Source organism: Thalassophryne amazonica, chromosome 11 (genome assembly GCF_902500255.1).
Source record: "Thalassophryne amazonica chromosome 11, fThaAma1.1, whole genome shotgun sequence".
Taxonomy (NCBI): Eukaryota; Metazoa; Chordata; class Actinopteri; order Batrachoidiformes; family Batrachoididae; genus Thalassophryne; species Thalassophryne amazonica.
The window spans coordinates 97,701,276-97,717,384 of NC_047113.1; the positions used below are offsets into that span (position 1 = coordinate 97,701,276).

At 40.1% G+C, this 16,109-nt stretch overlaps 1 protein-coding gene across 1 annotated transcript in view; it reads left to right on the plus strand.

Annotated features, from left to right (window-relative positions):
• uvssa (UV-stimulated scaffold protein A) overlaps positions 1-16,109 on the plus strand; it is a 136,099-nt gene that overhangs the window by 17,329 nt on the left and 102,661 nt on the right. The window contains exons 8-9 of the mRNA XM_034180973.1: positions 989-1,273; positions 3,152-3,243. Coding sequence (XP_034036864.1) covers positions 989-1,273; positions 3,152-3,243 — 377 coding nt within the window. The remainder of the gene's footprint in view (positions 1-988; positions 1,274-3,151; positions 3,244-16,109) is intronic.

Below are 16,109 nucleotides of genomic sequence, written 5' to 3' on the forward strand. Positions count from 1 at the left end.
TGAAGCAGGTGTGGTGAAGTGAACAAAGAGGAGAGAAGAAAGGCAAGAGTGTGCACGAGGACAAAACAAAGCGGTGCAAATAAGAGAAGTGAGTGACAGAAAAACTGAGAAATATGACGTGTTCAAAAATGAATGTGAACAAAAACAAAAGGGGCAAACTTAAGAACTACCGTAACAAATCAAAAAGGGAAACCAGAAAAACTAATGATTAAACCTAAAACTAGAATGGAACTGTAACTGAATGGTACAGAAAAGTGAATACAGTAAAATGGCAAAACAAACTATCGGTTCAACCGCAAATAAACAAAACTCAGTGAACACAGATTAATGCAATGAATAAAACAAGATAACTGCTAACAGAAAATGCAATGAATAAACAAGATAACTGATAAACAGAAAATGCAATGAATAACAAATGGAACATAATATGATGAGCAAACACCAAAGAGAAATAATACAAAAACTTGCACAAAAGTCAGAGAAAGACAGTACATCTATGTGAATGAGAGAGATGTTGGTGGAATAGTGAGGCTGCAAGGAGTAGAGGTGGTCTAGGAAGCAGAGTTTAAAAACGAATGATCTGCTATTGTGACCCTTAATGGGAGCCCGCAAAAGAAGTTTTTATATTTGTCTGTCAGCATAAACCAAATATGGATATAAAAGCAGATAAATTGTCTTTTTGGCTGCACCGGCACACACAAAACCAGTACTACTAATAGTAGTACTAACAGTACAACTACTAGTTTAGCTAGTAGTTTGTCCGATCTGTGGATCAAAAGTGTCCTTCAGTATTTGAACCACAAATTCCACCCAGTGTCCATGACAGCACCTTGAATGGAAGCTGCCGCCATCAGTCTGGGACTGTCACTTTGGATAAAAAGCAGATCAGTAAAGTGAGGATTTGATCAGCTCAGACTCATTTGGGCTGCATCTGTATAATTTCTGCCTCACTTTCTCAGTTTGTTTGTCTTGTCTGATTGTGTTTTAGATCTTCACAAAGTCAGGTGCTGAGCAGCCGCTGTTGAGGAGAGCTCTGGATCTGAAAAAGTCTTTAGAAGCAGCTCTGCAGAAGCACAATGAACTTCACATTGACTACAAGACAAGAGTCCGCAGAGTGGTGAGTTACACTAGCTGTTATATCCAAACTGTCATCAGGGCTGATTCAGATACACAACATCACTTAACTGTGCATCAAGGGACGGCACATTTATTTGTGTTTCCACGTCATGTCTCCTTCATTGTGATGCAGCCGCTGATCGATGAGCCATCAGTCGTAAGATAAATCTCCTTCAGAATTTGAAAAATAATAAATAATGAGTTAAATATAGAATTATACATGTACAACTCCTGGCAAAAATTATGGAATCACCGGCCTCGGAGGATGTTCATTCAGTTGTTTAATTTTGTAGAAAAAAAAGCAGATCACAGACATGACACAAAACTAAAGTCATTTCAAATGGCAACTTTCTGGCTTTAAGAAACACTAAGAAATCAGGAAAAATAATTGTGGCAGTCAGTAACGGTTACTTTTTTAGACCAAGCAGAGGGAAAAAATATGGACTCACTCAATTCTGAGGAATAAATTATGGAATCACCCTGTAAATTTTCATCCCAAAACTAACACCTGCATCAAATCAGATCTGCTCGTTAGTCTGCATCTATAAAGGAGTGATCACACCTTGGAGAGCTGTTGCACCAGTGGACTGACATGAATCATGGCTCCAACACGAGAGATGTCAATTGAAACAAAGGAGAGGATTATCAAACTCTTAAAAGAGGGTAAATCATCACGCAATGTTTGCAAAAGATGTTGGTGTTCACAGTCAGCTGTGTCTAACTGGACCAAATACAAACAACATGGGAAGGTTGTTAAAGGCAAACATAATGGTAGACCAAAGAAGACATCAAGCGTCAAGACAGAAAACTTAAAGCAATATGTCTCAAAATCTGTGACCAACTGTAAGAAACCGCCTAAAGAAAATGGGATTTACATACAGAAAAGCTAAACGAAGCCATCATTAACACCTAAACAGAAAAACAAGGTTACAACGGGCTAAGGAAAAGCAGTCGTGGACTGGGGAATGACTGGATGAAAGGCATATCAGTGATGAATCTCGAATCTGAATTGGGCAAGGTGATGATGCTGGAACTTTTGTTTGGTGCCCTTCCAATGAGATTTATAAAGATGACTGCCTGAAGAGAACATGTAAATTTCCACAGTCATTGATGATATGGGGCTGCATGTCAGGTAAAGGCACTGGGGAGATGGCTGTCATTACATCATCAATAATGCACAAGTTTACATTGATATTTTGGACACTTTTCTTATCCCATCAATTGAAAGGATGTTTGGGGATGATATCATTTTTCAAGATGATAATGCATCTTGCCATAGAGCAAAAACTGAAAACATTCCTTGCAAAAAGACACATAGGGTCAATGTCATGGCCTGCAAATAGTCCGGATCTTAATCCAATTGAAAATCTTTGGTGGAAGTTGAAGAAAATGGTCCATGACAAGGCTCCAACCTGCAAGCTGATCTGGCAACAGCAATCAGAGAAAGTTGGAGCCAGAATGATGAAGAGTACTGTTTGTCACTCATTAAGTCCATGCCTCAGAGACTGCAAGCTGTTATAAAAGCCAGAGGTGGTGCAACAAAATACTAGTGATGTGTTGGAGCGTTCTTTTGTTTTCATGATTCCATAATTTTTTCCTCAGAATTGCGTGATTCCATATTTTTTTTCCCCTCTGCTTGGTCTAAAAAGTAACCGTTACTGACTGCCACAATTTTTTTTTTCCCTGATTTCTTATAGTGTTTCTTAAAGCCAGAAAGTTGCCATTTGAAATGACTTTAGTTTTGTGTCATGTCTGTGATTTGCTTTTTTTTTTTTTCTACAAAATTAAACAACTGAATGAACATCCTCCGAGGCCGGTGAGTCCATAATTTTTGCCAGGGGTTGTAGCAACTGTCTGTAAACATCTGGGAAGTGAGGAAACATCTTGACTGATAAAGGATTCTAGCTGTTCAACAGTCCTGGGCCTTCGTTGCTGGAGTTTTTGTTTTATGATGCACCAAATGTTTTCTATTGGTGAAAGGTCTGGACTGTGTGGCAGACCAGTTCACACCTGGACTGGTCTGGACTGTGTGCAGACCAGTTCACACCTGGACTGGTCTGGACTGTGTGCAGACCAGTTCACACCTGGACTCTTCTCCTGCAAAGCCACACTGTTGAGACGGATGGAGTATGTGGGTTAGCATGGTCTTGCTGAAATATGCACAGCCTTCCCTGAAAGAAACATTGTCTGGATGAGAGCATGTGTTGCTCTAAAACCTCTGTGTACCGTTCAGCATTGATGACGTGTAAGCTGCCCACGCCACCGTCACTAATATAACCCCATACCATCAGAGACGCAGGCTTTTGAACAGTCCTCTGATAACAAGCTGGATAGTGCTTCTCCTCTTTAGTCCACAGGACACGGCACATGGCGTCCATAAAGAATTTCAAATCTTGATTCATCTGACCACAGAATAGTTTTCTATTTTGCCTCAGACCATAACATACAAACTACACACAGAAAGGGCCACGTGGGAAGTGATCCCATGACCTTCTTACTGTGGGGAAACAGTGTGAACCACTGATCCACCGTGGTTGTTCTGTTTTGATATAATCAGTTAGGTTGGCCAAACATGTTTTGTTAGAATATGGGGATCTCAAACCTGATTGATAGTCAACCATTTGATAGACCACTCTCAAATAATTTTGATATTGTGCTCAGACTAGAGACTGGATCATCATTACCTGCATCTAACTGATCATTTTCTTATATATTAGTGTCACTCTGGCTATTTTAAGTGATCAGGAATAATGCCATATGAAAGAGAAGAATTTAAAATGTGTGTAATTAGGAGACAATGAGCTTGATGCCATCTTTATGGTTGACAGCTGATCTAAACCAGTCTCCTTGCTTAGCTGTAGTTCGGATAAGATCTTGGATGATGGTAAGTGACTGTAAATTCCAAACAGCTGCCCACTTTCACGTGAGCATCAGCTGTTCTGTTTGAATTCAGTTTAATCGAAAAGGACAGAGCACATTAATGAGCATCAGTGTAAAATATGCCAAAGTCAGCAAAACTGCCCATGTAAGTCCACAGTCCCTTAACAGGTGACAGACAATACAGATCATCCAATCATATAGACTATACAACATAACATAATAACAAACACATAATGTAGCACAAAATACAGACAACACAACAATTCACAATAGTACAGCAACAGAGCTAAAGCCCCTGTCACACAGAGATAATGTTAGCATTTGGGAGAGTTGCAGGCAGTCTCCATCACAGCCCTCTCAAAAATATGGTCACCAATGTTTTGGCAACAAGTAAAGTTACAGTCACATACAGTGGTGTGAAAAAGTGTTTGCCCCCTTGAGCTTTTGCATGTAGAAATTTTAGGACATCAAAAATCAAAACAAAAAAATCAAGCTTTGTATATGAAATTTCTAAAATTATGCCCTTTAAACTCACAGTGAAAAGTTATCTCTACATCATGAATTCAGAGAAATAAAAATCTAAAAGCCAAAATGATGGCATGAATACGTAAGTGCCCCCTTTAGTATAAACACATGTGAACCATCACTTTAATCCAGTTTTTTTTTTTTTTTTTTTTTTCCCAGACAAGTCAGGGGATGGATACATGAACATTCCTAAGACACTGATTATGTCTTGGACTTTACATTAATTATGAAGGAATACAATGGTATGGAACTCTATCTGTGTGGAGCAGACGTTCTCAAAACTGAGTGACTGTGCAAGAAGGAGAAGAGTGAGGAAAGCCACCAAGACACCCAGACAACCCAGAAGAAGTTACAGGCTTCTGTGGCTGTGATTGAAGAAATTGTGCAGAGTGCAAGTTTTGCATTTGCATCACCACTCATGCCTTCATAGTGGGGCATAGTTTTCAGCAGAACAGATCAAATGTGCCTTCTGGCAATTGTAGTTGAACTTTCAAGTGTTCTTGTTTCAGGTGTTTTTTTTAAATTATGGCCTAGTTCAAAAAATAATGACGCCTAACTGCTGATTGCATTGCATTTGTCATGACAAGCCATTATTTATTATTAGCACCATCCAGATTTATATGTGAGAGTGCCTATAGTCTCTTTGACAGGTACTGAAAATTTCATGGAAAATTCCCGCACAGTTCCAGAGAGATGCAGCGAAAACTACCCCAAAGTAGCACTTTTTTCATCAATTTTGTGTGACATTGATTTTAGCATATCATTTAAAGTTGAATGTTAAAGAAATAACCTTGTATTTTGTCAGTTTGTTTGTTTGTGCTTCATACTAACACACAGTAATACATTTTTGTAAAGGTAGAAATGTCATTTCCTAGAAAAACATCATGCTTCTAAAGCAAGGTAAAACTGTCGCAAGCGTAACGCTGAGAATAAGTCCTTGATTTGTTTGTGTCAAAGCCTTAACTATATCTCCTACTCTGCTTCAATAGAATAATTATATTACTTGTTCAATAATACCAGGAACTAATGGACAGAATTTCTTTGTTTCAGGCTTCTGCAGACTAAAGAAGATACCTCCAACTGTTACGCTCTAGCACATTATAGTATATATGCACTGATAATTTCTAGCAATGACTGAACCGAGACCAATAGAAATATTGAAACTCTGATATAACATACCTAAAATGATAACATTTCACAAAAAAGACCACTTTTAGATTTTGATGGTTATGTCACACTTTGGCTTAATTATTTTTGAACTAGGCCTTATAATAACTTTCTCATCATGAAGCTGTATAACTGGTCATGGTCAGTAAATGTCTCCTTGTATAACAGGTAAATCAAAAGATGCACCGACAGTATCAGTTGTTTCATATGTTTGTTTGTTGTAATGGCCAACACGTGTGTTCAAGTGCTGTGCATTGTTTGCGCAGAGCTACAATGTCTCACACATACTCTTGATATGTGCGTGTGTTTTTGGTCTACCCGTCACTCCTGGAGACATTGGTCCTCAGTCAGAAAAGCCACCCAAAACCTATAAATAATCTGAATCCATCCATTCATGCATCCATTTGTTCATGTTCAACTCTTGTCCTGGTCAGTAAGTGAGGTAACCCAGTCGTCCTTCTGCCCGTCCACATCCTGCACTCTCTACATGGTACTCTTCACAGACCAGTACACGTTGATATATTTTCAGTAACACAATAAAATAGCAGAAATTTGCACATTCTACAGTTGTCTATGGTGAAATAGTTCATGGATAATGATTATAATTTGGAGAATATTTTAGAACAAAACAACGTAATTTAGTACAATGTTACTTGTTCTGAAAAGTATTATTAGCTGTAGTATGGAGCATGGCCAGCAGGTGGCAGCATTGTTGTGCAAAACAGCACTTGGACAAAGGGTAAGGCAACACATTTTTAAAAGCCTCCCTCTGTGTTGCCCTTTGTATGATGTTCTTCTTCGTGACTGATGGTGGGGGGACATGAACTGGAAGGAGACAGTGTATTCAGCAGGTTTCTGAAGTTTTGCAGTGTAATGGAGAGTTGCTTAGGGTGTGTTTTGATTTTGTTTTTTTTTAATTAAGAACCTTTGCTTCTGTTGTTTCCATGAATTATTTTCACGCTACACTTTCTGTTTGTACTTTCAAAAGCATGGATCATAAATGGACACATGAAGAAGTGATGACAGACTTGCTGCAGGTTCTTTTATGTAGGCCCCTTCGGCTGTTCCCTTGTTTTCACTTGGGGTTGCCACAGCATATCCAGGGTGGATCTGCATGTTGATTCGGCACAAGTTTTACGCTGGATGCCCTTCCTGATGCACCTCTACATTACATGGACAAAGTGTGCCAGGGGTGGGGTTTGAACCGGGAACCTTCTGCATGGAAACAAAGTGCAGTAACCACTAGGCCACCACCCGTGCCTGCATGCTCTTTTATATGGTCCAGTTATTGCATTGCAGAACTGTCATAATATTAATAATTTCTCTGCCTGGTGTTTCTCCAGCAATTTTTCTGTCATTCAAGGAAAAACAATTGTCAAATACATAATATAGAAATAATGAATGTTTATGAGTTCAATGGTACGAATATTTTATGAGGGAAAGATGGAATGTACTCGGTTTTGGCTCATTGAATGGTATGTTCCATCTTTCGCCTCATGAAATATTAATTCCATTGAAAGAATGAGAAAAAAATAATTGTTTTATACGGTAGCTAAAAGACCCTTGTCATCTGATATTTTATTAATTTATGAACAACAGAAAAGGGACTTACATTTTGGTGTTTGTCACTGGTGCTTTGATGTTAACAGTCCAAACGAATTTTAAATAGGAGTCCATAATTGTTCTCGGTCAACTTGCAAAAAACAATCCTGATGATGTAGTCTGTGACATCGTGCACTGACTTCGTGTACAGGCTGCCGTCTGCACTTAACCTCACTCAAGGGAAAAATCGCGTCAGAAAGCTTTTTATCCTAACTTCGTCCTCTTCATCCTTACAGCTCTTTATGGCTCCAGACAGCTTACGGCGTAGTGGATTTGGTTTTTTGTGTTAGAAGAGTTAGCACCACCAATTAGCTCCTTCAAGTTGTCATCTGTCAGCAAAGCAAACTCTGCCATGTTTAGCTAAATGCCGCTCACACTAGTGTGCACTTGCACGGTGTGAGTCGGTGGTGGTCGCAGCATGCAATGGCACAAAACGTATGAAACCAAAGTTGCATGCTCAATGCAACGCAAAACAAATGAGATGAATAATCCATGTCACATGACATACAGAACACCAATCAAAGGATCCACTCAGCTGTTATATAAAGTAGATTAGAAAGTGGTCTGAAGTTTTGTATCTTACATTTATCAACATCCATTATTCAGTGTTGTTAGCTAATCTCTGTACTTTCTCCAAAAATATTAGTCCTACCAATGTTCCATTTTGGCAGTATTTATCCTTGACCCAAAATACATAAACATACTGAATGGCCAGTGTCACGGGTTTGTCCGTGGTCGAAGTTATACGCACGCACAGGATTTTGTCTTTTCTTTCATTTTGCTGCAAGCAGGTGATTTTATTTTTACACACCCAAGCAGAGACGGTGGTGGAAAACATCAAACACACTACAGTTATCACTCATGGTAATGGTAACAGGAGATTTAATAACTGACTAAACCAATTGAACTACAAAAATGCAATAAATCAGTATCACTAACAACAAAGGGTGTAACGATACATGTATTTGTATTGAACCGTTTCGGTACGGGACGTTCGGTTTGGTACAGGACTGTGCATGGGTGAGTTTGCGTTGCGTGTGTTTACATTCATTGTTGCCAACTTAGTGACTTTATTGCTAAATCTGGCAACTTTCCAAACCCTCTTGACAACTTATTTTCTCAAAAGCGACTGGACGCAATCTAGCTACTTTTCCTGGCATTACCAGAGACTTTTTTGATGTTTGGTGACTGAAAGTGAAAGTCTCTGTTGTCACCGAGTGGCAGCGGGTCTCTCCCACCTCTGCAGCAGCCTGAAAGCACTGAGTGGAGGGATATCTACAATCCTCCTCACTCGGACTCGCTCAGCCTACTGACCTTGTTTGCTGTGCTGTGATTAAATAGTCCCCAGACTTTGAGAAGCCCTGGCCTTGAGAAGTTATTTTATTTTAATAAGTGATGGCCAATTTTAATGGCAAAATAAATAAACAACCAAGAATCAAGTTTATTTGTGGTTCTAAATATTTTGAAGGTGGTTTTACTCACTTTTTTTGCCTCTCCCACAATGTTTTTGTTTTCAAAACTTTATTCAAAAGATATATTAACAAACATTAAACAAACTGTTAATAGAAAGAGGTAGAAAATAAAATAAATTGTACAAAGTAAAGGGATTCTTTAACATTAATTCTCTTTAAAAAAATCTTTTACAGTGTGACAGTTTTGGACAAGTTGATTTTTCTGGCAAAAATATGAAGGTTGAATAAAACAGATTGAACAGGGCTTCATGCTGGGACCGTTGTGCTGGTCTTTACTTGTGGAAAGGTTTTTGTTAAAAGCAGTTTACTAGGAATTTATTTTTTATAATATTTCATACATTGGTTGTTTATTTGAGAACATTTTATTTAACTTATTACCAGGCAGCACTTTGCAGTTATTTTATTTTCCTGTTTATATAATGTTACAATAAATTGTTGGTTAAATCAACAAGCAAATTTAGGTTTGCATTTTGTTCCCATACTGTACCAAAAATGAACCGAACTGTGACCTCAGAACCGAGGTATGTACCGAACCGTGATTTTTGTGTATCGTTATACCACTACTAACAACACTGTGAAACTATCATGAACAACAATAACATTTACAACCCAAAACTCCCATGATGCATTGCAGCAAATGTCTGTTGTTCGTGGTTATTAGCTAATATCACTAATCACTTGAAGTATTAGTCCTATCAGTTTCCATTTTTACATCATTCATCCTTGACCTAAAATACATGAGCATACCAAACAGTAAATGACAGCTCTGTCCAGTTTCTTGCGTGATCGAAGCCCTACACAGGCACGCACACATACACGTACACAGAGGCCACTTGGCTATAATACAGGTTGAAATGTCAGAAAGTAAAGCTGCTCAGTTTGTTGCCGTAATGGGGCTGAGCTACAAGTCAGAGCATCTCAACCCTCAGACAGCTCTGTCCTGGCCACGCCCACTGACCTGGTCACACCCACTGCCATGTCCTCTTGAACAGGAAAAGCCCCCCCCCCTTCCCTCAGACGTTGGTGGACTCCCAATCCACTGACCAGCACTTGGTTCACAGTTCGTGTAACTCTGGGCAGACCTACAGCCCCATATGGAAAAGATATACATAAATTTTATACAGTTTGTATCTGTTCTATCTGGAACTTGTAAGTAATGCATGTGACAGTCAACCAGATATAAGATCAGAGACTTTCTCACCAACCGTCTGCAGTCAGTCAGGATGGGGTCCCACCACTCCTCAGTGCTGACAGTGAGCACTGGGGCCCCTCAGGACTGTGTGCTCAGCCCATGCTGTACACTTGTACACCCATGACTGTACACCAACCCACAGCAGCAAAATCCTTGTCAAATTTGCGGATGACACTACTGTGGTTGGGCTGATTAATAACAAAGATAGACCACCTACAGAGAGGAGGTCCTGAACCTCACTACTTGGTGCTCCCTAAATAACCTGGCACTTAACTCCTCACAGACAAAGGAGTTGGTGCTAGATTTTATGCGGAAGAGGGAGGACCCCCCCACCCCTTCTCATTCAGGGAGACACCGTAGAGAGGTCAGTGACTTCAAGTTCCTGGAACATACATTTCTCAGGACCTGACATGGGGCACCAACACCAATGCCCTTGTAAAAAGGGCACAGCAGCATCTGTACTTTTTAAGGTCACTGAGGAAGGGTCACCTATCCCGGAACTGCTGCTGTCCTTCTATAGGTGTTCTGTAGAGAGCGTCCTCACCAACAACATCTTGGTGTGGTACAGGAGCTGCTCTCAGGCTGACAGAAGGCTCTGGAGAGAGTCAGGAAGTCAGCACAGAACATCATAGGAGCACAGCTGTCCTCTCTGTCAGACATCTATAACACCAGATGTCTGTGCAGGGCCAGAAGCATCAGCTTTGATGGTTCACACCCCGGGCACAGCCTGTTCTCACTGCTGCCCTCAGGAAAGAGGTACAGGTCCATCAAGGCCCGCACATCCAGACTCAACAACATGTTCTACCCAAGTGCAATACGAGTATTGAATGCACATTAGCCTACAGTCTGCACTATTTATTGCATTTATTTTTTATAAAGGTGAAAGCAATGAATAGCACAGACTTCTGTTTATATACACCTACTGGCTCCCTTGTAATACATGTATATATTCTTATTTGTCTTTTATATTTATATTTTATATTACTTTTACACCTTTGCACTACAGGAGTTATCTTTTAATTTTGTTGTACCTTGTGTATAATGACAATGAAAAAGCATTCTATTCTATTCTTAGGAAATTGGTACAATATGTAACATATATAAATTGGGAACTTAAAAGAACAATATATGACATTAATTCCACATACAGAATCCTTAGTAGATATGTGTCATATCAAACTGAGACTTAGAAGCACAACACATGTCAAACATAAAGATTTATTACTGGAATCGATGTAACTTCTAAGTTTTTTCTGTTTCTTTTCCATATGGGGCTCCACGTCTCTCAGGATAGTTCTTTCCCTGCTCAGTGTGAAAGTTGGATGCTGAGGTGCTTTGAGTCTGCCTGGCTGCCTACAGTCAAGTGTGAGGCAGTTAAGGTGTCGAGAAGATCCACTCAAGCTCCTGAAAATTTTGAACATGTTCTAAACCAGCATGGGTTTACCCAGCCTTATCTGGACTTGTGCTCATCTATTCTGATCACGTGCCGAGCCAGTACTACAGCATAACCATTTCTGAAGATTAAAACGGTACCCATAACGGTTTTCCTTATATAAACGTGACATTAGTTCTTCACAGAGATGATACAGCTGGTTCTTGTTGTTAAGTTCTGTAGGTCCCAGTACTGTCCTGTCCTGGCATTAAAAGTTCTCTGAACATGTCTCAGGTCTCTCGTCAATATCTCAACATTTGATTCACTCCTGCTTTCCAGTGGACTCCCAGCCGGTCGGAACATAATAGAGAGAGAGACAGAGAGACTATGGAAATATTAATAGTAAAGACATTTGGGAGAGGTGAGATAGCAAAGCACAGCCATAATGCATAATGCATGAGAGAGAATGAGAGAGGAGACATTTGGGAGCAAGGGGGAGGATGTAGCCATTCATTCTCTTCACTCCCACTAATGTGCCCCATGGCTTGACAGCTGATATGTCTATCTGGCTGCCTCTCTATCGAGCTTAGCATCATTATGCGCCTGTTGTTTAAGCTAAGCCAAAGTGGAATGACTGGAACAGTGCTGTCTTCAATAAAAGTCATAAAGCCGTCCCTGATTTCTCAGCAGTGCTTCCAGTGATTGAGGTGATTATGCTGTGAAAGCCTCTCAGCCACACGCCGTGCTCAGTTAGCAGTGCTTATGTGGCACAGAATTGTCTTTCAGTGTTTGGGAAATGAGAGTGCGTGTTGAAAAACAGAATACTGGAGAAAAACTCTTGCTGTAATGGCGAGCAGCTCACCGTTCTCATGGGCTAAAGGATCACTGAGTGTAAAATTCTTTGTGTTGAGGGGGAAAAAAAAAATCCCCATAAAAGTCATAGCGTGTGAATCCATCTTTAGCTGAAGAGAGAGGCGAAGTGACAGTGACAGAGCGCCGGGCATCCCACTGTGCCTGGTTATCACTGTCAGAGACCAGTCTGCTGCACCAGCAGGCCCCGTGCCGCGATAACCACACAACTTACAGCCCCTTTATCATAATTAGCTTTCCTTTTTAGCCTTAAAAGGCCTTCCATTACTGGGTCCCTTTCTATCGGGCCACTGACACGCCACCCGATTGGTTTCTCTCGCACCATAGTCGCCTGTAAGAAGGAGGGAAGACAGCAGTTTTTGGAGGATAGAGAGGCTTGTTTATTGAATGAGAGAATAAGAGAAAGGAAGGATTGAGTGAAAAATGCATTTCTGTGAAGATTACTGTTGAGAACAGACATGTTACTGTTTCGTGTGTGTGTGAGACTGAAGCAGCTGATGCTCATGGTAAATAACTATCGATCTGTACTGCATGAAAGTACATGTGGCCACAGTTTAAAGTGAGCAGGGTTTTTTTTTTTTTTTTTAATATGTCAGAATGCAAAAGGTGGCTTAAGTAGGAGATGGGGCTGAAGTAATGAGGCCACATAAAAACTTTGATTTGACTCCCCCCAGTGGCCGGGCTAAGAATTGACCTTTGCTCTACATGAGGCCTCTGCACAGTTATTAGAGTCAGCATGGAGTCACCATTACGGAGTGTGCACCGCCAGTCCGTTCTGCCACAGCACAGGAGGGAAGAAAACATGAGGTGACGTGAGAAATAAACAGAAAATAAGAGCAGGGTTCGTATTTGATTTAGCCGCATAATTCGACGTGTGAATCAGATGATCCTTTAACACAAGCATATCCTGAATTCAGCTGTGCAGGTGGCAGAGGTCATCTCATTATTATTATTAATACCGCTGAATTTTAGGAAACAAATTTAAAATGCAAATGAAGTAACGTTTTACAATCAAAATATTAAATAAAATGTCCAGAGATTTGGGGGAAAAACTTCTATATAGTGAAATACAATCTTAAATGTATATGACAGAGTTGATGAAATGACATGAAATCATCAGTTTTACAGCATTTTTGTTTGACAAGTCAGAGGATAAACATCAACAAATATCCGGGTCACTGACTCTGTCTTGGTCATCATTTACATCTGCTATTAAGAAATGCACAGTACTGTGTGGTACACCTGTCAAATCAGGCAGCGAAGTCTCGTTTGAACCCCTGCGTGATATCGTGAGATTTGACCACATCTGAAGACCAACATGGCAGAAAGTCCCCGGACGGAGTGTGGGGCTTTCAGCCCGACTCTGTAAACTTAAAAGCATACCCGCCGTCACCTAGCAGTCATGCCAGTTTAAAATGATTTCCGCTGAAACCCCATCCTCCAAATGGTTTGTGCTGACACTCCCGCACTCCGCCCGGGGATTAGTCTCTCCCCACAAATAGCGTCACTTCTAACAGAAAATGGTGCACTGTTTTGTTTTCAGCTGCAATCACTGAAGCAGTCGTGAAAAGTGCAGTTTTTCGGTTCACGGTGGAGAAGGGAAGACGAAGCAAATGTGAGAGGTCGTGTCGTTAATTGTTAGCCTACACAGCTAACCAAAGTACGTGCAGTCTCTAGCCTGTACAACCACCTCGACAAGTTTGAGCTCCAGATCATAAACACTTTCCATCGCATCCTCACTTTTTCTTTGCATTTTCACTTTGTTTGTGTGTAATTTGCCCAAAAACTCAGAGAAAGTGCTGTGTTTCTGCTCGGAACAGACGACGGCTGTTCTTGGATGTAGACAAACTGCATCATACGCATCATATTTTAGCCCTTTAGCGCCCACCCTCAAATGAGACTGCGCTGCCCAATAGGCAGTTCTCAAAAACTGAGTGAGTGTGTAAGAAGGAAACTATGGAGGGAAGCCACCAAGGAGAGAATTGACCAAGCGGAACTCTGGACTGTTGCATCACCAGTTATGAAGGTTGATGTTGGAGTGGAACAGAGAATAATTTTCTTTGAAAGATGTGAAATTTCAGCTACAGTTTGCCAGAAGGCACATGTGAGACTAGAGCCAAGATTTGATTTGTTTTCATGCATTAAACTCCACATGAAGCTCTTACTGGTGCTGCACAGCTTCTCCCGTCACAGAAACTAATTTTTAGCTCAGAGATGGCTGACATCTACTGGTTAGATAAAGTATAGCACACTAATGATGATATTAGAAGCTGGAGGTCACACAGCAGAACTTCTGTCAACATGTAACACCAAGCAATGTTTGTCTTTGCTGACAAAATATGGATGAAAGTCATAATTGGGTTTTTCTAAACCGGAAAATGGGGCATCACGCCCCTTGTTTTGGCTGCGCCAAGCCCCCCCCCCCCTTGTTTTGACTACGCCAAGCCCCCCCTTGTTTTGACTGCGCCAACCCCCTTGCCAAAATGCTGATTTTTTTTTTTTATTATTATTATTATTTTTTGCGTTATTCCTAGCATACAACCTTCCCCTCTTCGATTGATTCTTCCACAAATACTTCATAACATTGATGCTAGGAAATAGCAACCCCTTTCATAATAAACAGCATTTTTTTTTTCCCAAAATGCTAATTCTGGTCCAGCAGCTTAAAGGAATATTGGACTCTTGTTATTTTGAGACATTGTATTTGACAATTGCATTTGCACAAGTTGAACAGTTGGTTAATTAAAACATTTTATCACAAAAGCTTTACTACCACGACATACAATAGTTGTACATAGTATTAGTTTGGCTGATGTGAGTCTGTTGTTTTGTCAGTGTGGTGACAGTTTCACCAGTATCAATTCTGTGGTGTCATGGTTCAAAAAAAAACTAACTCAATTTTCAATTTTGTTTTCAATTTTAATTTGTTTGTCATAAATAGTAGAGCTGCAATAATATTGGCTGCATAATAGTGGGAAAAAACTGACATTGCAGTCTTATTTTTTCTGCAATATATATTGTGATGTTAACAAAAGTTTCAGGGATTTTCCTAAATGACTTGAATAACTGTGTTTGGAAAGAATGACTTGTTGTAGATAACTAGTGTGATTTTTTTTTTTAAGCAAATGCAGTAAAGATTAAGGAACTCTCAAAAAGTTGTCTCTTATTGGTCAACATCATCCTTTTGTCACCCAAACTAATGCCGTACAGCTAAAGGCAATTTTTTTTTTTTTTTATTGTTTTTGTTTTGCAGCACACTTGTACCCAAAGCTAAGCTGAGAAAAGATTCTTTCACCATGAAATAGAGTGTAAAGGAAGCATACATAGTTACAGTGTGATATTCAACAATAAAAGTCCTAAACATAAGAGCACGTTTACAGGAACCCTCATTCTCTACTGTTAAATACTGATGGGCACCTCAAGTTTGCCAAGTCACACTTAACTCAGAAACACAAACAGCAAAGCTCAGTGAATGCAAGAATCCTGAATGGTGGGGCAAATGACACGGTTGTTATATCAGACTGCCTCCCACATAATGCCTTATAAAGGCAGAGGCAAAGAGAGAAACCAAAAATAAAGCATTGATAGTCTACATCTGGGAGCATGGGGATGTTCCAAGAATGGATGTTGAAGTGAAAAGGTGGCAATGCAAGGGGAGAGAAATAGAGGGATAGTCTCTCTTTGTTTATCTCCAGTGAGAAACAGACGGCCACATCCATTGTGCTCTGATAAGATGTGTTATCAGCAGTAAACAAGACCTGGGTCTGTATGAATGGAGCCAAAAGTGACTGAATACACTCTTAAAACAGATATGTTCAAATACGTCTGCACATCTTCATCCTTCCTAAATAAACGCCCTTGTTTTCAGTTAGCAGCAGTCAACAGATCCATATGGATTCCTCTGGGAAATCGC